General features: G+C 39.9%; 3 protein-coding genes across 3 annotated transcripts in view; all 3 read left to right on the top strand.

Moving 5' to 3' along the window:
• Window positions 1-2772, top strand: part of LOC123762433 (autotransporter adhesin BpaC-like) — a 3685-nt gene extending 913 nt beyond the window's left edge. The window contains exons 2-3 of the mRNA XM_045748945.1: window positions 869-1318; window positions 1751-2772. Of these exons, the coding sequence (XP_045604901.1) occupies window positions 869-1318; window positions 1751-2772 (1472 nt within the window). The remainder of the gene's footprint in view (window positions 1-868; window positions 1319-1750) is intronic.
• LOC123750670 (zwei Ig domain protein zig-8-like) overlaps window positions 1-22500 on the top strand; it is a 124996-nt gene that overhangs the window by 26170 nt on the left and 76326 nt on the right. The window lies entirely within an intron of this gene.
• Window positions 19974-22500, top strand: part of LOC138366453 (uncharacterized protein DKFZp434B061-like) — an 8129-nt gene continuing 5602 nt past the window's right edge. The window contains exon 1 of the mRNA XM_069327502.1: window positions 19974-20378. Coding sequence (XP_069183603.1) covers window positions 19974-20378 — 405 coding nt within the window. The remainder of the gene's footprint in view (window positions 20379-22500) is intronic.

The raw sequence follows: 22500 nt of genomic DNA, 5'->3' as shown, positions 1-22500 counted from the left end.
GAGAGGATGGGGGGTATTTGATCTATCAGCTCATGAGAGTACATAATCTATCAGGTTGTAGGGTGCGTGACTTATCACATTGGAAGGGTGTGTGTGATCAGCCAGCTTGTGGGGGAACGCGTGATGTATCAGCCTGTGGGTGTACAGTCAAGATCTAGCAACTTCTTGGAGCACGTGATCAATCTGCTGATACAAAAATGCTTTGCCCTATGGCACCGTAGACTGGCACTTCCCAGGGGTGCCATGGAGTGCATGGCACGCCAGTGCCCCGAGGGAGGGGAGGGGAATATACATTCATCCACATTGTTTGTCACTAGGCAACTGGAGTGACAAAAAAAAAAAATCTCAATGTATATTTTTAATCTAGAGAACAAGTAGCCTTCTTTGATTTAGTTAAATTCTGCTTAATTATATATTCTTTTCATACAATACGTTTGTGATTATTTAATTTTATATTAAACGCTCAGGTAAATTATGTCACATGTTCGTCGTGAAAGCTCATGCAATTCGCTCACATTTATTCATCAGCGTGAAAACTCATCAAAATAAGTTATATATGTACGTCTTTCGCTGTATGGAGAGTCATTCAAAGGCCGCAAGTCATAATAGGTTGATGATTGGTCAGCTCGCAGCCAAGTACAACTGATGAGGGGACAGATACAACTGTTGAGGTGACAGATACAACTGTTGAGGTGACAGATACAACTGTTGAGGTGACAGATACAACTGATGAGGGGACAGATACAACTGTTGAGGGGACAGATACAACTGTTGAGGTTACAGATACAACTGTTGAGGTGACAGATACAACTGTTGAGGTTACAGATACAACTGTTGAGGTGACAGATATAACTGTTGAGGGGGACAGATACAGCTGTTGAGGTGACAGATATAACTGTTGAGGTGACAGATACAACTGTTGAGGGGACAGATACAACTGTTGAGGTGACAGATATAACTGTTGAGGTGACAGATACAACTGTTGAGGGAACAGATACAGCTGTTGAGGTGACAGATACAACGGTTGAGGTGACAGATACAACTGTTGAGGTGACAGATACAACTGTTGAGGTGACAGATACAACTGTTGAGGTAACAGATACAACTGTTGAGGTGACAGATACAACGGTTGAGGTGACAGATACAACTGTTGAGGTGACAGATACAACTGTTGAGGTGACAGATACAACTGTTGAGGTAACAGATACAACTGTTGAGGTGACAGATACAACTGTTGAGGGGACAGATACAACTGTTGAGGTTACAGATACAACTGTTGAGGTGACAGATATAACTGTTGAGGGGGACAGATACAGCTGTTGAGGTGACAGATATAACTGTTGAGGTGACAGATACAACTGTTGAGGGGACAGATACAACGGTTGAGGTGACAGATACAACTGTTGAGGTTACAGATACAACTGTTGAGGTTACAGATACAACTGTTGAGGTTACAGATACAACGGTTGAGGGGACAGATACAACGGTTGAGGTGACAGATACAACTGTTGAGGTTACAGATACAACGGTTGAGGGGACAGATACAACTGTTGAGGTTACAGATACAACTGTTGAGGTGACAGATATAACTGTTGAGGGGGACAGATACAGCTGTTGAGGTGACAGATATAACTGTTGAGGTGACAGATATAACTGTTGAGGTAACAGATACAACTGTTGAGGTGACAGATACAACTGTTGAGGTGACAGATACAGCTGTTGAGGTGACATATAACTGTTGAGGTGACAGATATAACTGTTGAGGTAACAGATACAACTGTTGAGGTGACAGATACAACTGTTGAGGTGACAGATACAGCTGTTGAGGTGACAGATATAACTGTTGAGGTAACAGATACAACTGTTGAGGTGACAGATACAACTGTTGAGGTGACAGATACAACTGTTGAGGTAACAGATACAACTGTTGAGGTGACAGATACAACTGTTGAGGTGACAGATACAACTGTTGAGGTGACAGATACAACTGTTGAGGTGACAGACACAACTGTTGAGGGGACAGATACAACTGTTGATGGAACAGATACAACGGTTGAGGGGACAGATACAACTGTTGAGGTAACAGATACAACTGTTGAGGTGACAGATACAACTGTTGAGGTGACAGATACAACTGTTGAGGGGACAGATACAACTGTTGATGGAACAGATACAACGGTTGAGGGGACAGATACAACTGTTGAGGTGACAGATACAACTGTTGAGGTGACAGATACAACTGTTGAGGTAACAGATACAACTGTTGAGGTGACAGATACAACTGTTGAGGTGACAGATACAGCTGTTGAGGTGACAGATATAACTGTTGAGGTAACAGATACAACTGTTGAGGTGACAGATACAACTGTTGAGGTGACAGATACAACTGTTGAGGTAACAGATACAACTGTTGAGGTGACAGATACAACTGTTGAGGTGTCAGATACAACGGTTGAGGGGACAGATACAACTGTTGAGGTGACAGATACAACTGTTGAGGTGACAGATACAACTGTTGAGGTGACAGATACAACTGTTGAGGTGACAGATACAACTGTTGAGGGAACAGATACAACGGTTGAGGTGACAGATACAACTGTTGAGGTAACAGATACAACTGTTGAGGTAACAGATACAACTGTTGAGGTGACATATACAACTGTTGAAGGGACAAATACAACTGTTGAATTGACAGATACAACTGTTGAGGTGACATATACAACTGTTGAAGGGACAAATACAACTGTTAAATTGACAGATACTAACCTATAACATATCCATATATACATATATAGGTCCATGAACTATTCAAAGGCCGAATAAGTCACAAAACTACTAAATTCTTCTACACTGTCCATTCCACTTCCATTCACCTCTACAGTGTCCCCCTCCACTCCCCCATGCTATACAATACCCCCCAGAGGCTCTATACAAGTAGGACAAAAACTCTAGCGCTCCTCCTTGACTATAGAGCAAGGGACGTAAACCCAACACACACACACACACACACACACACACCCCACCACTTGCTGGCTGTAACAGTTCACTTGCACGCCCCTCTCCCCTAAACAATAAAATAGCCTTGTGTACTTTGCCCCTGGGACTGTATTTGTGGAAATACATGGAGCGTCCAGGTCCAACAAATAGTTGCATACTTCCCCCTACCCCCCCTCCCCCCGGGGTATTAAAGAGGGTTAAGTGCGTGTGTTGAGTGCACTTGAGACTAGTTGCTCGCTAGTGGTGAGAACTTGAGGAGGATGGTCTTGCTCGTTTAGATGAGCTTCAGTTCTTGGGTCACGCCTTTGCCTGTGATCGACTGGTGGTTTTGTATTCCGGAAACGTTTGGATTTTGCCGCACCAGCTTTTGAGTCTATGTAATGTATTCCTCAACTCCTTTACTCCCTAGTTCATTTCTCTTGAGCTGTTGAACGGGTTCTCCTTCTCGAATATTGCCAGGATTTTGTACGACGTGATCATGGCTCTTTTATTTTTTATTCTCCAGTGGCCCGAGGGTCAGACCCTCTAGTCATTTCTTGGAACTCATACCTTTCTTTTCTGCGACTAGTCTGAAATTTACCAGCTTCAATTGGGATTCATCTGGAGTTAAGTGAAGATGGGCTTCGTGGTGTCCGTGCGCATATGTAAGTGAACTCACTTATATACACACTTAGATCAACCTTTAGGGTCGAGCTTCAACTCTTCAACCCCCGCTTTTCGAGTTATCGATTGATTAATACACTCATTCTGCATGTAGTTTATATTATTTGTAGAAGGGCATAGATATTGCTGCGACATCCTCGCCAATTTAACTCGTTTCATATATAAGAATGAAAGGAAATTAAGAATTAATGAAACTGCACACACACACACACAAGGTGGACAAAAATAAACTCTTTAGCACTGGCGGGACACGAACAAGGGGAACACAGGTGGAAACCTAGTACCCAAATGAGCCACAGACACATTAATTTTTTTTAAAGTGTCAGAGTAATTAACGAATGGAATGCATTAGGCAGTGATGTGGTGGAGGCTGACTCCATACACAGTTTTAAGTGTAGATATGATAGAGCCCAGTAGGCTCAGGAACCTCAGTTGATTGACAGTTGAGAGGCGGGACCAAAGAGCCATAGTTTAACCCCCCCGCAAGCACAACTAGGCAAGTTTACACACGCACGCACGCACACACACACACGCACACACACAAAACTCATCAAAACAACTGGGAATATTCAGCTGGAGTCTCTGCTTTTAGTGTAGAACATTTAATCCATGTTGTTCTGGGTCATGACCTTTCCTCTCCCCGTGACACTACATGATTATATAACCAAAACCGCACCCCGGAGAATATTGTCATCAGCGCACACCATCCTGGCAAACGTCCGGATAGTCTAACAAAAAAAAAAAATGGAAAACATTGGCTATAAAACGCTTTGTACAACCAATATACAACATTCAATATATAACTCATATACAACATCAGATACATCCTATGTGTGACCTGTTGTGAGTGAGCAGTATTCGGAATAGAACCTTCAATCGAAATTTAAACAAATAAATGTAATTGGGTTAAAAGGTTCAGTAGTAGGAACTGAAAGGACTGAGCTACGACTAAACACAGAAATACAAGAAACATATTCGAAGTTTGGAATATCAGAACGAGGAAACATATGAAAGCTAACCTGCTTCAATAGACGAGTTGTAAATAAATAAAATGAGAAAGGAAGACGAGTCGAAGCTAACGCAACACACAGGTTTAACAGTAAATATTACAAAATATAAATGGTAATATAGTCATTACATTCATCTACTACGACTATCTACGACTACATTTATCTAAGACTTCTACGACTATCTACGACAACTACGACTATCTACGACTACTACAAAAAAATAAGACCTTTAGAAGCTGCCACTCAACGCTGCCTCTCACATATAGGTGAGCTATGTCTGGCACAGACACCAGTGAGACTCTGTGTCTTGCTGGTCTCTGTGTGTCAAGGACCAGCCCCGACGACCCATAGACTCTCAACTAAGGCTCCTCATTATGTACGCTATGATCCCGCTAACGTATAAAATAAGGTGTGCTATTAAAAGTAACGGCTCAAAATATCACCATTTTCTATGTGTAGGTTGGCAAGGCTACGGGCGTTCGACCGTTTAAGTCCACCGTATTTTTGTATGTTATGGAAAATTAAGAGAAATGGCTCCTTGTTCTCGGACGAACACTACCCTTCACGCTATGGATATTAAGACCATCATTATGTAGTGTGTAGTTCAAGGTGCGGTGTACCGGACTGTACATTGCTTAGTTAGGTGTACAAACGAGGATGGTAGCGAACGAGGGACAGCACTGGAGACGGTTCATCCCTCTCGTTGACTCCCTTCAGACCAGTGTTGACACCCGCACAAAATACCTGACACCAGATGCCTGGTGTCCGGATACCTGGTGTCCGGATACCTGGTGTCCGGATACCAGGTACCCAGATGCCTGGTGTCCGGATACCTGGTGTCCGGATACCTGGTGTCCGGATACCAGGTCCCCAGATACCTGGTGTCCTGATACCAGGTCCCCAGATACTGGTACCCTGATCATGTGATTATTTACTGTCTTTATTTTTTCTCCAAGTTTTAGAGAAAGACAAGACACGAGTCTTCTCTTGGAGTAAGTAAGTAATTATCGCAAGAAGGCGCCAAGACGGCCTCAGAGAGTGTACATTGAAGCCCATATTTATCCAGCATGACAACTCGAGGCTTAAGTAACCATTAGTCTTAGAGTTTTGTGTGCAAAACCAAAGTAGCACTTTGCTCTGTGGAACACTACAATGCACACGCTGGCTAATTATATGCTGCGATGAACAGAGTAGCGTAGACGGAGCTCCAGCTCACGGGTCCTGACTTTTCCAGTGATCTCTTTGCTTCAATAAAGTACCCATGCTCTAAATTTTGTTCGAAGATTCTTTAAATGTCTCGTGAGACAGTCCAAAAAGTAGCAGAAAATAGCTTGATATAAAAAATGTCTAACAGACAAGAGAGAGAGAGAGAGAGAGAGAGAGAGAGAGAGAGAGAGAGAGAGAGAGAGAGAGAGAGAGAGAGAGAGAGAGAGAGAGAGAGAGAGAGAGAGAGAGAGAGAAAGAAAGAAAGAGAGCTAAGACTTTCAAACACATGGACAATTTAGAAATTAACAAGTTTCCAATTATTACACATTATTCACTAACTCAAGAAGACTCTTTACGTCAGGAACACAAAAGCAACAGCGTAACGAACATCACCCCACAAAAAGACCAACTAAAAGTTATCACCGACACAAAACAGCGGGACAATTTGAATGGATCGATGACACCTCCAACTGCAATGCAATTATCATACACACCTCACTAATGGATAATTATAATGAATCGGTGTACATTAACAGGATGTACGACCATTATAATTTAGCAAGGCACTAAGCTGTTTGACAACGAGCCATTGACGACAGTTTGCGAAGCGATCTGCCTGCCGACAGAGATACTTTTGCCGGGGCCACTTTTAACTCTAATTCTATCGCAGAAAAAAATAGATGATCATTCGCTCTCTCGCAAGGAAACTATCGCTCGCCGATACAAAGGGGAAGGGAGGGGGGGCAATTATCGCTTCACGTAACAATCTTTCACTGCGGGGGGTGAAAACAAGACCGGATTCGCTATTTGTGGCTGTGAATCTAAGTTAAACTTTTACCATAAGAACTGTAATGCCATAAGAAACTTTTCCTTGTGAAAGATGAGAAAAGTTCAAGCAATGAACATAAAAATTGTTCTTTAAAAAAAAGAGAAGAAAAGTTCAGTTTAAGAACAGTTAAACTTGTCCTTAAGAAAGAGATGAAAAGTTCACTTTAAGAATAGTAACTTTTTATCCTAAGAGAATTAAAGGTCAGCTTACGAACAGTAAAACTTTTCCTTAAAAAATCGAAGAAAATTCCAGTTTAGGAACAGTAAAACGTTTTTCCTAACAGGCGAAAACTTCTTTGGTTGGAACGAGGCTCAGTTTCGGATATTCACTGGCTCTTTAAGACATGTTCCATGGCTGTCTGTCTCACGCATTTCTTAGCCCTTCTCGGATACATTGTTTCGTCTTTGACGCCGTAAATTTATATGAACAGACATACTCTATGTCTTATTTCAGATGCATTATAATACTCTGAGTATTTGTTTCAGATGTTCTATAGCTCTTTCGAAATATAGGCCATGACTGTAGTTACTAAATGGGGTGTCAAATAATTTTTGTTATTTTTTAAGACACTCTACGGCTTTATTCAGACATTTTACTGATTCACCAAAATTTTAGCTTTTAGTTTTATTCTTATGGAATTAACAATCATTGAGATTCTCAAACATTCACAATCAATTACTTCCATAAATTTTTTGGGGCATATTTTATTGTACTGTCATCCTTCGTTCTTTTCAGGCATAGATTATTTTTTTTTTAGACATACTCTGTTTCCCTTAATAGGCATATCCTATTACCATTTGCTTTCATATTTTATGGCTCATTTCAGACACAATATACCAAGCTTTATATATATGCGTTGCTCTTAGTATGAATATAATCCGTTAAGGCGATTATTGCGCGCTACACAATAGTAATTGAGCTCTTCTATGCTTCGCCAAAAATAGAGTCCAGTGTCCCGTTCTGATAAATATTTAGAACTGAGTTCTGTTGTGTTTCTTTTGTTAGAAAATAAAGCCTGCTTATGCCTAAATGAATTTGAAATTTGTGGAGGGAAAGGATATGATATTATATGATTGTCACCATTGTTTTGCAGTGTTTTGTTCTTAGTGATATTTGTATTAAATGTTTTGGATAAAAGGTAATATTGTTTGTTGACCTTTAGTCCTCTAGTTGAGATATTTGTGGGTATGAGGGGAGACGTCCAGTGCCTTATTTCTTCAGTATTAACCGTGGTCATCCTTCTCTGTTCCATGAACTCACGCCTCTCTGTTCCACTTTCTCACTCCTGTTTGTTCCACGTCCTCACTGCTCTCTGTTCCACGTCCACACTGCTCTCTGTTCCACGTCCTCACTGCTCTCTGTTCCACGTCCTCACTGCTCTCTGTTCCACGTCCTCACTGACCTCTGTTCCACGTCCTCACTGACCTCTGTTCCACGTCCTCACTGACCTCTGTTTTACGTCCTTACTCCTGTTTGTTCCATGTCCGTATCCCTCTCTGTTCCACTTCCTCTTCAATTTCTGTGCTCCCCACTCAGGGCCATTACCCATCCCTGGAGACACTGACAGTTTGACAACTATCAGCAAATTGCTCGAAAAATCGAGAATACTCTGCATATCTGAGTTCAGAATTCAGTCTCGTTTGCATCATCCTCGGTTTTTCATTCTGAATTTACGTAGAAAACGGAAGAACTGGACTGCCTCACGAGATATTTAAAGAATCTTCGAACAAAATTTAGAACATGGGTACTTTATTGAAGCAAAGAGATCACTGGAATAAGTCAGGGCCCGTGAGCTGGAGCTCCGTCTACGCTACTGTGCTCATCGCAGCATATAATTAGCCAGCGTGTGCATTATAGCACCACCACCACCACCACCACATTTTCTCTGTCACCACCAACGGTAACACCACGCCATTCACTACAACCAACAATATCATTACACTCAACCACTGCTATCATCACCATCGATATCATCCCATACCATCTTTTGACACTACCGCGTCACCTTCGTCACCATCACCAACCCTTATCGCCACCATCACTATCACCACAGACTCCACCACAACCACCACCCCTACCAACACTACAACCAACACATCGACATCACCAAACATTATCTCCACACCCAACACAACCACCACACAACCACCATCAATACCACCACACCCACCAACACACACCACCCAAAACTACCACCAAACATTCCCTCACTAAAACCGGAAAAGAAACGCAACCGAATGAAACATGATGTCAGATAATCAAAAGAATCCGGTTGGTCTGAGGTACCAACCGGCTGTTGTCGGATAATTGACATGCGTTTAATTGCCGAAAGTTTTAGTTGTTATTGTCAGTGAAACTTTGTCAACTCTGGACATTATCAGGGAACGGAATTTAATTATGCCTTGGCTGAGGTGCGTTGACGAGGACATCACACTGTGTCCTTTATATATATATATATATATATATATATATATATATATATATATATATATATATATATATATATATATATACATATATATATATATATATATATATATATATATATATATATATATATATATATATATATATATATATATACATTCCCTCCAATGCGTTATGTGTGGTTTCCTCCGAGGCTATGGGTCCCCCTTCTTCCAGCCAGAGGTGGTACTCCCTTCCCTATATATATATATATATATATATATATATATATATGTATATATATATATATATATATGTCGTACCTAGTAGCCAGAACTCACTTTTCAGCCTACAATGCAAGGCCCAATTTGCCTAATAAGCCAAGTTTTCATGAATTAATATATTTTCTCTAATTTTTTTCTTATGCAATGATAAAGCAACCTATTTCATTATGTAAGAGGTCAATTTTTTTTTATTGGAGTTAAAATTAACGTAGATATATGACCGAACCTAACCAACCCTACCTAACCTAACCTAACCTATCTTTATAGGTTAGGTTAGGTTAGGTAGCCGAAAAAGTTAGGTTAGGTTAGGTTAGGTAGGTTAGGTAGTCGAAAAGCAATTAATTCATGAAAACTTGGCTTATTAGGCAAATCGGGCCTTGCATAGTAGGCTCAGAAGTGAGTTCTGGCTACTAGGTACGACATATATATATATATATATATATATATATATATATATATATATATATATATATATATATATATATATATATATATATATATATGTGTGTGTGTGTGTGTGTGTAAAGAGCATCAGGTCAATTAGGGCTCTACTCCGAGCGCCAAACTTTCCGTGACAGAGGCTGGATATAAACTACCCATAAATTAAAACATGAAGCAGTTTCCTTCTCCTCCAAGCATGAAAATATTACTGACATGTGTGTGTGTGTGTGTGTGTGTGTGTGTGTGTGTGTGTGTGTGTGTGTGTGTGTGTGTGTGTGTGTGTGTGTGTGTGTGTGTGTGTGTAGGAGGGTAGAGGAATGGGAGGGAGAGAGAGGGATGGGGGGGAGGTAAAAAGGGGAGTGAGAGAGAGAAGGGTATGGGAGGAAGTGAAGGGAGAGAGGTAAAGGGGCTCAAACACACTTGCTATAGCTTGTTAGTGTTGAACAATTAAAGGGGACAAAATTGTTGCACCCTTTTTAGAGATTGTCAGAGTGTGTCGACCAGTTAACATCACAAAGGGCATTAAACCCCTATACAGACTACCGCCTCGACAATCAATTATCGTCCAGCTAAAATTAATTTGAAACTTGCAGTATACAGAGATTAATTTCTACCGCAAGTATAAATGTCTGGTCAATATGAAGATAAATGTTTAGCCAAGATAGGAACAAAAATTTACTTAGACAAGTAAAGCTTAAATGTCAAGCTTATAAGCTTATAACTAACTTAAACGTTAATAAATATAAGGAATTTGTAAGGACAAATACCTAAGTGTTGGATCCAGCTTATACGTAAGCTTGATTTAAGCTCAAGTGTTAAGCTTATACTAAGACTTATCTTATAAGCTTATACCTTATATAAGCTTACGCCAGACTTATACAAGGACAAAAGAATGCATTCCCTACAATTTTAGGGTCAGATTCGCAAAAAATTTTGAGCCATACGATAGTAAAGATATATTACAAGGGGCACAACAGTGCTAAGTAGGGGGGAGGGGTGGGGAGCATAAAGAGGTAGAGCTTTCTCTCCCTACAACAGTAGTCACAGGAAAGTACTGATAGATAAGTACTCTTCTATCTATTTCTCCATCAACTACCCCCCCTCCCCACCTTCCACTTCTCTATTAACCACTACTCCATCCCTGTTGTTCCATCCCAACTACAATAGCTGCAGCATCACCCAGCCAGATCCACCATCCGGGGTAGCTGCCATTCCTCCATCCCGTGTAGTTACTAATTCACTACACGGAGTAGTTGCTAATCCACCACACAAGGTAGTTCCCAATCAATATTTAATAATATAAATCGCCTGTTTTTATTATTTAATCTACCGTTTGCAGGAACATAATTTTCCAAATTGTAATCCCAGGTAAGTCATATTTTTATACATCACACACACACACACACACACACACACACACACACACACACACACACACACACACACACACACACACACACATGTATAAATATATATGACAGTGTCAGACCACGGAGGAAAAATTTAAACACGAATAACCTTGAGTACTTTCGCATATTAATACATCTTCAGAAGGAATATTCCTTCTGAAGATGTATTAATATACGAAAGTACTTAAGGAGATTCCTGTTTCAATTCTTCCTCCGTAGTCTGACACTGTCACATTTTTCATCACGGGTTAATTTTCGTGATTTACACACACACACATTTATATATATATATATATATATATATATATATATATATATATATATATATATATATATATATATATATATATATATTGTTTTTCCAGTGAACAAAGGGACTTTTTCCAATTAAATACTGAAACCACTTTCTTTTTTTCAATGTTTATATTCAAGCTGATTCTGTATATGATGTTTTGCAATAAGCCAGCTTTTATTTTTGACTTACACGATTACATGGGGTTATTAAATTTATTTGAAATTCATTTTTTTTACTGTGGTATTATTGTGTGATCATTTTGGTAACGTCATCTAAAAAACGTATGAGGCTCATATATATGGCCAGAATGAGGCTCAAATATATGGCCAGAATGAGGCTCAAATATAGCCAGAATGAGGCCATTATGAAGCCAGTATAAGGTTAGTTTGAGGCCAAAATAAGAATGGTATAAGGTCACTTTATTTGCCAATATAAGTACAGCATTAGGGCAGTGAGAGACCAGTATAAGGGCAGCGATCGAGAGACCAGTATAAGGGGAAGTAAGAAACCAGTATAAGGGCAGTAAAAGACCAGTATAAGGGCAGTGAGAGACCAGGATATAGTAAGTATGAGGTCAATGTAAAACCAGTAACAGGATGCTATTAGCATCTATTATTCCATTTTAAACCACTCTGATTTTCATTCGTGGCCATTATGAGGTTAGTGTGAGATTATTATGCGGCCAGCATGAGGCCATGGTGAGTGGTGTGAGGCTATGTTGGATGATTCGAGTCACTGTTGCGTGATGTAAGACTATGTTGGAAGGTCATGTTGGGTGCTGTAAGGCTATGTTGGGTGGTGGGAGGTCATGCTGGATAATGTACCAGGAATGAGGCCATGTTCGGTGATAAACCAGATGTGTGGCCACGTCTTATAAAAAGTAGATGTGAAGTCATGTGTGACGATGAACCAGGTGTGGAGGCCATCGATACATTACCTCGTCAAGACACGTGAATACATATGTTATTTACACAAAAAAAAATCAAACTACATTTACTTAATATTGATCCCTAATACTGCTACTTTCTCTTCACAATAGAGTCCTTAAGAGACGCCAATATCCCTTCACAATCACACCTCTGCAGGAACCCCTGACCCAATACAGCATTACCCCTTTGTAAATCCATATACATTTATATTGCCAATATCGTATATTTTTTTTAATGTTCTTGTCGATAGAAAATGATGTTGGAAAATGTATCTTTGGTCATAGAGCTTTCAGAGACGATTATATCTTTTGTTAAAAAGAAGAATATATGGTTTTTGGATGTGCAATGTTCTCCTATGTTGCATGTTGTGCAATGTATTATGTATGTACAGCGTGATGTATACAATTATATCACAGTAACATGATATATTTATTTGAGAAAATATTAAGTCAATTTGTTGGGATTGAATTAACGTTCGAGGATTCTTAGACCTGTCCAGTCTTATAACCTCCATATATTATCATGTATGAAGTGTAGCGTATAGGGGTGCGACGATATACGAGACATGGTTTACAATGCATAATGTATACTGCATTATATTTGATGTGATTTGTTTCATCACGTGATGTTTATAATCTATAATGAATGGTGTTCAACTGGGGGCCACACTGCTTTAATTTAGGACAGGTGGAAGCCCCAGCCCTTCTCAGGACGGAGTCCAGGTGGAGGTGGGACTGGAACGCTATTGACTACAATCATTGGTGGTCCTGAAAAGGCAGGTCCTATGGCTGTTATAAGATCGTAAGAATGAAGGCAACTACCAAAGGCCTACGGGCATATACGAAGGCAGGTACCGTTTATATCTGCCCAAAAGCATTCATTTTCATGTCTAATCAACGCTTGAAACAATCCATCGATCCCATGTCTCTGGAAAAAAACCCTGGGTTTCAGTGGCAGCATCTTCTCCTCCCGCACTTCCCACCTACGTTCTCAGCCCAATTGTTAACCCGCGTTAAAGTTCACTTATACGTTCATCTCCACGTTGAAAGGTAAACTTGGTAGACGCAGCAACGTATGGTTAGATCTGAACATTTGTAAGTCATAGCTGTGAAATTCGCACAGAATATTTTCTTCCCAGTTGGGTACACTTTCTTCCCAGTTGGGTACACTTTCTTTCCGGTTGGGTACACTTTCTTACCAGTTGGGATCACTTTCTTCTCATTAAAGAACAATTTCTTCCAATTTGGGAAAATTTTCATCTTCAAAGTCGGACAATTTCCTGCATTCCATTACTCTAAAGTGAATTCTCGCATGTTGTAGAGTCTGGGTTTGGAGGTGGCGACGTCGTATCAGACCCTCGTCCAATCTATCGTCCTGTGAATGTGTTATTAAGATATTCTCGGTCCGCCTGTATATAATGTGCCCGTGTACATTGCCTTGCTGCAGGATGCATGCTGATTCGTGATTCAACTCACGCAGTTGTGCGACGAACCACATTTGCAGCATGTTCAAATATGCCGTTTGTTCAACACTCACTACTCAAAAAAATATGGACAAACTTGACAGGTTTCGATTGTAGCCGATCGAAGGAGGCATTCTTTTTTGGTTCTCGTGTCAGGCCCTATGACCGGAAGACACCGGGGTTTAAGACCCCTTAAATCCGGTCCTTATACCTGGTATTTATCCCCCAGTCCTTATTCTAGGCCATACCTCGCCAGTGAATATTATCAATATTCTTGAAAACCAAAAGGCCACCCCTCCCTCTATAAATATTTTTAAATATATATATACAGAGGATGAAAGAGAGATTATGTGTTAAGGGATGTGGTGAGGGGGGATGGAATGGGTTTTTCGGGTGGATGGTGATGGAAAGGGTGGGTGGTAAGGGACGGGAAGGCAGCTTAGGTGGTATGGAACGGATATTTCCTAATCGCATTCCTAAGGTCAGAGCAAAATAAAAAAATAAAAAAATAAAACATTAATCTTTCAGACAGAAAGCTTACCAATTTAGAGACTAAAATTTTGTCATTAAGTTAGTAATTTTCTTTATATATAAAAAAGATTCACATTGTGATACATTATTTAGGATTTGAGCGCCTCTGTCTGCAACTGCTGACGTGTTTAATTCGGAGAGATATTACTTGTTCCTGGAATACATTGTGCAAGGTTTTTCATTTATTGTCAAATTCTCTTATTTGAAATGTAATAATTATATAGAAATGGGGGAGCAAATAATATTGACACAACTAGACTAGATAACATACTAGAGGTGATTTTGTATTTTTAAATAAATTGAATTATATAAATAAAGATATAGTAACACTTTTTAGTTCCATAAAACTTAAAGAAAATATCAAAAGAGGCCAAAAATAACATTTAATTATCGTCTATCTGTTAAAAAAAATTTAAAATTTTGCCCCGAGGGGCGAGTTTATTGGGCAGCGCCACTCATCTTGTGAGTGAACATACCGCCATTGCAGAATGTACAACACTCCCCAATAGGAAGAAAACCCGCTGGGTTGTTCATCCTGTCACTATCTATCATCCTGTCTATCTGTTGTATTTCCCATAACACTACAACTCTTCCTGAAATGAATAGCTCAGTGAATAGCTTCTGATCTGTTATTAATACTAACGTTTACTCTCTGGAGGAATAGATTTAATTTATCATAGTATAAATGTCTTTGAGATGTTGACCAGACCACACACTAGGAGGTAAAGGGACGACGACGTTTCGGTCCGTCCTGGACCAGTCTCAAGTCGATTGAGAATCGAGATCACAATCGACTTGAGAATGGTCCAGGACGGACCGAAATATCGTCGTCCCTTCACCTTCTAGTGTGTGGTCTGGTCAACATTCTTCAGCCACTTTATTGTGACTCATCGCCTGCAATGCCTTTGAGGCCTGATCCGTCATGTACCATCCAAGAGAAACCCATCGCAGCCCAGACTCACTAACACAGATTAAACTGGACAACAAAATCATCATCTGATGAAAACTAAAAACAGCAAAATCACTGAAAAGCATCAAAGGCTAGAAACTACAGTGAAAACAATAGTGCAAGCATAAGAAAAGTACATTGAAATCTCATAGAAAAACATAAAAAGCACAATGAAAGTATATATAAAGCAAAGTAAAAGCCCCGTGAAAACAGTGAAAGCCCAGTGAAAGCCCAGTGAAAGCACAATGAACGCAAATAAACAAACCCACTGAAACAAGTACAGGAAAGACCTCGTGCGATGTCGCGAGGGAAGAAACTTCTGGTGATACTGACATCTGCTCCTTGAGGCCACTACTTATATGTCTTGAGGATCTCGTTGCTTCTCTAACTGGAAGCAAGACACCCACAGAGGAAATATCTGTCTGCCTGGCTTCCCCAACGCCTCCTTTGGGGGCCACTCCTCTGTCTCCGAGATTTCTTTATTTCTTAATTGCGTCAAGATACAAGGAGGAAACAAACTCAGGCTGGTTCTCCCTTGTGTGGTTTCTCTTGTTATTTGCATGGTAATGGGACAGGCTGTAGAGCTTACATCTGACTCGTGTCAGGAAGGAACAATTGCGGGAAGAGAGAGAGAGAGAGAGAGAGAGAGAGAGAGAGAGAGAGAGAGAGAGAGAGAGAGAGAGAGAGAGAGAGAGAGAGAGAGAGAGAGAGAGAGAGAGAGACAGAGAGAGAGAGAGAGAGAGAGAGAGAGAGAGAGAGAGAGAGAGAGAGAGAGAGAGAGAGAGATAGAGACAGAGACAGAGAGAGAGAGAGAGAGAGAGAGAGAGAGAGAGAGAGAGACAGAGACAGAGAGAGAGAGAGAGAGAGAGAGAGAGAGAGAGAGAGAGAGAGAGACAGAGACAGAGAGAGAGAGAGAGAGAGGCAGAGAGAGAGAGAGAGAGAGAGAGAGAGAGAGAGAGAGAGAGAGAGAGAGAGAGAGAGAGAGAGAGAGACAGAGACAGAGAGAGAGAGACAGAGAGAGAGAGAGAGGCAGAGAGAGAAAGAGAGAGAGAGAGAGAGAGAGAGAGAGAACATAACGTATACACAATATTCCATAACATAAGAAAATGACGATTATAGAAAAAATATTAAAACGCAAAAATAAGATAATAATTCCGATTTCCTTCTGACCAATCATCATTCCGCTCTTATCTCCCTCTCTACTCTCTCTTCCTAATTTCACTCCTCTCCTCCCTCTTTCTCTCTTTCTCTCTCCCTCTCCACTACGTTCCTCTCTCTTCATCTGGAAGTAAGACTGTGCCTTCATTAAAGTTTAAATTACATCCCGAAATTTAAATCAGTTAACTTACAGCTTCTCTTATGCTTTCAGAAAGTAAATCGTCTTGTGAATAATAATAAAAAGAGGCTAGTTACACAACAGTTACACAACAAACTAACTCCTATTATACAATTAACTAACTCCTGTTATACAATTAACTAACTCCTGTTATACAATTAACTAACTCCTGTTATACACTAAACTAACTCCTGTTATGCAACAAACTAACTCCTGTTATACAATAAACTAACTCCTGTTTGACATATTAACAGAATGACGTCAACGGAAAATGACACACTGGCATTATATGTGAAAATGGACAGAAACGACCGAGAATAAATGCAGAGACCGAGACAAAGAAACAGGAGCGGCGTCAGAGACAAAGAGACAGAAGCGGAATCAAGAGACACAGAAAGACAAAGAGACAGAGACAGTCAGGAGTGGTACCAGAAGCAATATAGCGAATCGACATCCAGTGTGTGTTTCTCGTCCACCTCTCTGACCCCTCTGACCCCACCATGACCCCCCTCTGACCCCCTCAGCACCACCTCCCTGACCCCTACTCTCATCTCCCTGACCCCCTGCACACTTCACCGCCTCCTTTTCTCTCCATCTCTCTCTCTGAATTCCTACCTTTATCACTCATCACACCTCTCCCCCCCTATCTTCTCTCTGTCATTCTTACTCTGCTTCTATCTATCCTCTTACTTCTTATATCTCCCCCCTCTTCATATTTCTTCCTCTGTCCCTTCCTTCCTCTCTCTTCCCACTCTTTCCGCTCCCTCTTTTTCTCCTCCTCCTCCCCTCTGTTTTTCCTATGTTCTCGTTTTTCCCCCTCATTCTCTTTCCCTCTCACTCTTTCCCTTTGGAACCAATAAGTAAACAATCCCACACACACACACACACACACACACACACACACACACACACACACACACACACACACACACACACACACATACGACCACACATGCTCACACAGTACAAGATAAGCAAACTGGGTTCGTGTGGTCTAAAGGCTTTCAGCCTACCAAACATTATTGATTCTCACCGTCAATAGTGTTGGATAGTGACCAACCGGTAAGTGTATTGTCGTACTGACCAGCGCTCAATATTAAAGTGAACTCAGTGTGTACACCCGGTGAAATACGGTTTGAAATACGTTATACAAGAATGTACTAATATCTTGAAATATATATCGAATTATATATCGAAACCTGCAGGGTTGTATTATATAAGTAATCTATATACAAAGCTAACTCTAGTAATGTATATCATATTATTACATATTTTTTGAGTATAACGTTTGATAGTTAATTGGCTGATAGAAGCTAGAATTTCCATTTGTTTGCAGGTTGTTGTGTTTGTGAAATTTATTATATACCGTTTTGTGTAATTGACCTTTCATTTACAAGCAGATCAAGTTGCAGTAACTGTATGTTTGGGTTACCGAGCAGTGGCCAAAAAGAAGTGCCATCATATTGCGCATTTTGGACGAAACGAGCGATGAAATTGCCATGTTCGCGCACACGAAGCTTTTGTCTCTAATTATCACATGTTTTGGATACACATGTTGTTTCCTGTGTTTTTTTTTTTGTCGGAGGGAGTCGTTTAGAGACTGTATATTGGCTGTGTATCTTGTAGAATACATACAGACCAGCCGCGTCTCTTATCGTTGTCGAGTATAGTCAGAATGAATAGTATTGAGCAATGTGGATGAAGTTCAATTCTCAATAGATCTGTTTTCCCTGCCTTGAAGGGGTTCAGTTCCTGAGCGCAGTATGTGCCTCAGTAACCCTTTCCACTACCGCCTACAAGGATGGGTATGGGGTGCATAATAAATGAACTAAACAAAACCTGCCTTGAATTTGTGTCTAGCAACTTAGATTTGAGTGTAGATAAGAATCCCATGTTAGTGGCGAGTTCACGAGGGTTTGTTATTTCGTGAATCTTAAACCCGCATTTTGATTCTCAATGATGAAAGGCATGCAAATTTCCTAGAATATAATGACTAAACCACACCTCAGAAAATGAAGAAACGACGACGTTTCGGTCCGTCCTGGACCATCACACGACTTGATAATGGTCCAACACGGACCGAAACATTGTTGTTGTTTGATCATCATATCTTCAGCCACGTTATTGAGACTCATCCTAAAACATATTTCTCCAATCATCTTTCACATATCAAAGAAGATCAATTCTCAATCACATAATATATGATAATATTTCAAATATAATATTTGATCAATATATAAGATCAATTCTCAATCACATAATATTTTATAATATTTCAAATATAATATACTATTTGATAATATTTCATAATATATAATAATATTTCAATCACATCAATTCTCCTCACATAATATTTTAACGATGAGTTATGTGTCAGGTTATTCAAGCCTAGTCTTATGCAAGAGCGGTATATCTGAGACCTTGTATAGTGAGGTAACAGCTTTTATTTTAACAACAACTTGCCAACGTCGTCTCCATGGAACGATGGTTTCTGAAAGTTTAAACTAACTTTTTTGTTTTCGTTTGCAATTTGAAATTTTATCTTAGTGTGCAATTATCTGCACATTCCCGGGGCAACACTGGCTTATGTGACGGGCTCGCGGGACGAGTAATCGCTGTTGACATCCTGCAATGTTAAGTTGAGTAAATTTGAATTAGACAACAAAAATCTTCATGAACCTCCGGTCGCTTAAGCTGACACAAACAAGTCTTTTTGTGCCATATCATATGCAGACGAGGAGTCACAATAACGTGGCTGAAATATGTTGACCAAACCACACACTAGAAAGTGAAGGGACGACGACGTTTCGGTCCGTCCTGGACCATTCTCAAGTCGATTGTGGATCACAATCGACATGAAAATGGTTCAGGACGGACCGAAACGTCGTCGTCCTTTCACTTTCTAGTGTGTGGCTTGGTTGCCATATCATATCAAAGGCAATATCAAAAGCTATGGCACATGTGCTTCTATTATCTTTAAAACCTAATTACTTGGTTTTTTAGTATATAATTCTTATCACAGTCTTCTAATCTCTCAATGAGATTAATTTTTAAATAACTGATAGTAAGGAATTAAACTATAGTTATCAAATGATATTTTACATCTATTTTGTGGACAGTTGCAACTCTGGCGTTGCCCAGATAAGTGGCCAAAGCTTGCTAATCAAGATAGGCTTAGAAGAGAGATGCAAGAGAAGTGGTTTGTAGTCGCTCGAACCTTATATGGATGTTGGGGCCAACACAGCGTGGCCCAAGGGCTCTGCCAACACAGTGTAGTTCTAGGGCTCTGCCAACACAGTGTAGTTCTAGGGCTCTGCCAACACAGTATGGTCCAAGGTCTCTGCCAACACAGTGTGGTCCAAGGTCACTGCCAACACAGTCTGGTCCAAGGGCTCTGCCAACACAGTGTGGTCCAAGGTCACTGCCAACACAGTCTGGTCCAAGGGCTCTGCCAACACAGTCTGGTCCAAGGGCTCTGCCAACACAGTCTGGTCCAAGGGCTCTGCCAACACAGTCTGGTCCTAGGGCTCTGCCAACACAGTCTGGTCCTAGGGCTCTGCCAACATTTGTATCGAGGGAGAAAGAGTCATCCCATTTGCTCGTGATGTTACAGGCAGACAAGCTGTATTTGGTAATCAACACAAGGGAGGAGCAGTTTGGTTTAGAAACTTGCATCTTTAATATATATATTGAAAAGGCTAAAGTTTAGTCTTCTTCACTACTGAAAATAGAGTCGTCTAATTGGCTGAGTGTTGGAATAGAGGAATCGGATGCTTCGTCTTGCTGCTCTTTTAATTATGCTCTACCAATCTTTACTGCCAACCGACCGCCATCTCTTAACTCGTTGCTCAAGTTCTCCTGCCACCAATCAACAGTCGCTTCTGGTACTCAAATGGGTTTGCAGAATATCCTTAGAAGGATCATATTTCAGTAGATCTATTACAGAGATTCCAAAACTTTAACGACATGTGATCAAACTCATTATATTTACCTGTTAGTATCATTATTATTATTAAAGTATAAAATGTATTTTTTTCCCCAAAAAGAGATAAGACAGAACAATATTAAGGTCATAAAACAAGGATGGAAATTATTTAATTAAATCCATTGTCATTTGTCGGTGTTATAACTACAGTAATGGAACCATTTATTCTGAGAATAATGGATTATTTATACCATTAAAGGCCAATAATGGAGGACTTCATTTGCAAGTTATCACGTTAATGACATATACGTATCATGGTTCTATAGTGAATTTATAATATAATTGTTTACGTTCTTATTAGTATTGACATTATTTTATTTATCATAATTATTATTAAACACACATAAATCACAGTAACGTGATAATATATATATATATATATATATATATATATATATATATATATATATATATATATATATATATATTTTATAATATATATTTTATTATAATATATATATATTATATTATATAATATATATTGTATTATATATATTATATATATTTATTATATATATTATATATATTTATTATATATTTATTATATATATGTATTATATATTTTATATATAATACAATATATATTTTATATCAATGAGATATAAGTTCCAGTGGATTTGTTATTTTCATTATTATTATTTTTATTATAAACATAATTAGCATTATGATAATATTTATCTTAATACAAATAGTAAATATAATTTATTTAACAAATATCTAAGGTTACAGTTAATGTTTGCAAGATAGTTCTTATCTTCTTTTGTCAAGGTGTTTGTGGGTGTGAGGGGTCAGACCTTCACCTGTATGTAATTGGTTCTTTGAATTCAAAGAATATAAATTTTGTTTGGCCGCGCGGTACTGCGAAGCTGGTACAGTATTGAAGAGACATGACTGTTGACGTGAGCTTGAAGGGCGTTCGTTCGTTTGTCGCGTTTGTTGGCTGAGCGCGTTCGTTCGCTTACCGTGATCAATCGCTGATCGCGTTCGTTCGATGATCGTGTTCGATCGCTGATCGCGTTCGTTAGCTGATCGTGTTTGATTACGTCCGAAACATCCCTCGTCCCTACCTGAACACACCTGGAAACCCATTCGTCTCTGCAAGCTGCAGCCAAACGATAGATTGGGATTAATTGGTTGTGCTAACTCGGGCCAGTGTTTGCTGCACTCGTTTTCGTTACGGCTGCCAAAAGCACTAGTTGGCCTCTCTCTCTCTCACTCTCTCTCTCTCTCTCTCTCTCTCTCTCTCTCTCTCTCTCTCTCTCTCTCTCTCTCTCTCTCTCTCTCTCCTTTATTTCCTTTGTTCCTTTTTGTTAGACTGCCTACTTTTGTGCCTGCTTGACTGCCTTCTCAGCCTACCTGCCTTCTCAGCTTACCTGCCTTCTCAGCTTACGTGCCTTCTCAGCCTACCTGCCTTCTCAGCCTACCTGCCTTCTCAGCTTACCTGCCTTCTCAGCCTACCTGCCTTCTCAGCCTACCTGCCTTCTCAGCCTACCTGCCTTCTCAGTTTAGCATCCTTTTTGCTTACCTGTATACCACTCACTGCCCCCTTTCCCTCCCTCAGGCACCCAAACAACGCTACTTGTATATTAATATTGACATATCATCTAAGAAGACCGTGGTACAGTCCTTTGGCATTAGAGAGAGAGACAGTAGGTGAGGATAATCATTAGCGTCCCAGATACAGAAACGCACAAACACCCAACCCCATCTTCCTCAACGGCTCAAGTCATTAAAAAGCTCTTAATGCAGACGGTGAGTCACAATACCG

Source organism: Procambarus clarkii, chromosome 2 (genome assembly GCF_040958095.1).
Source record: "Procambarus clarkii isolate CNS0578487 chromosome 2, FALCON_Pclarkii_2.0, whole genome shotgun sequence".
In the NCBI taxonomy this organism is placed as follows: Eukaryota; Metazoa; Arthropoda; class Malacostraca; order Decapoda; family Cambaridae; genus Procambarus; species Procambarus clarkii.
Note: the sequence above shows the minus strand (reverse complement) of the source record. Positions and strands in the feature narration are given on the sequence as shown.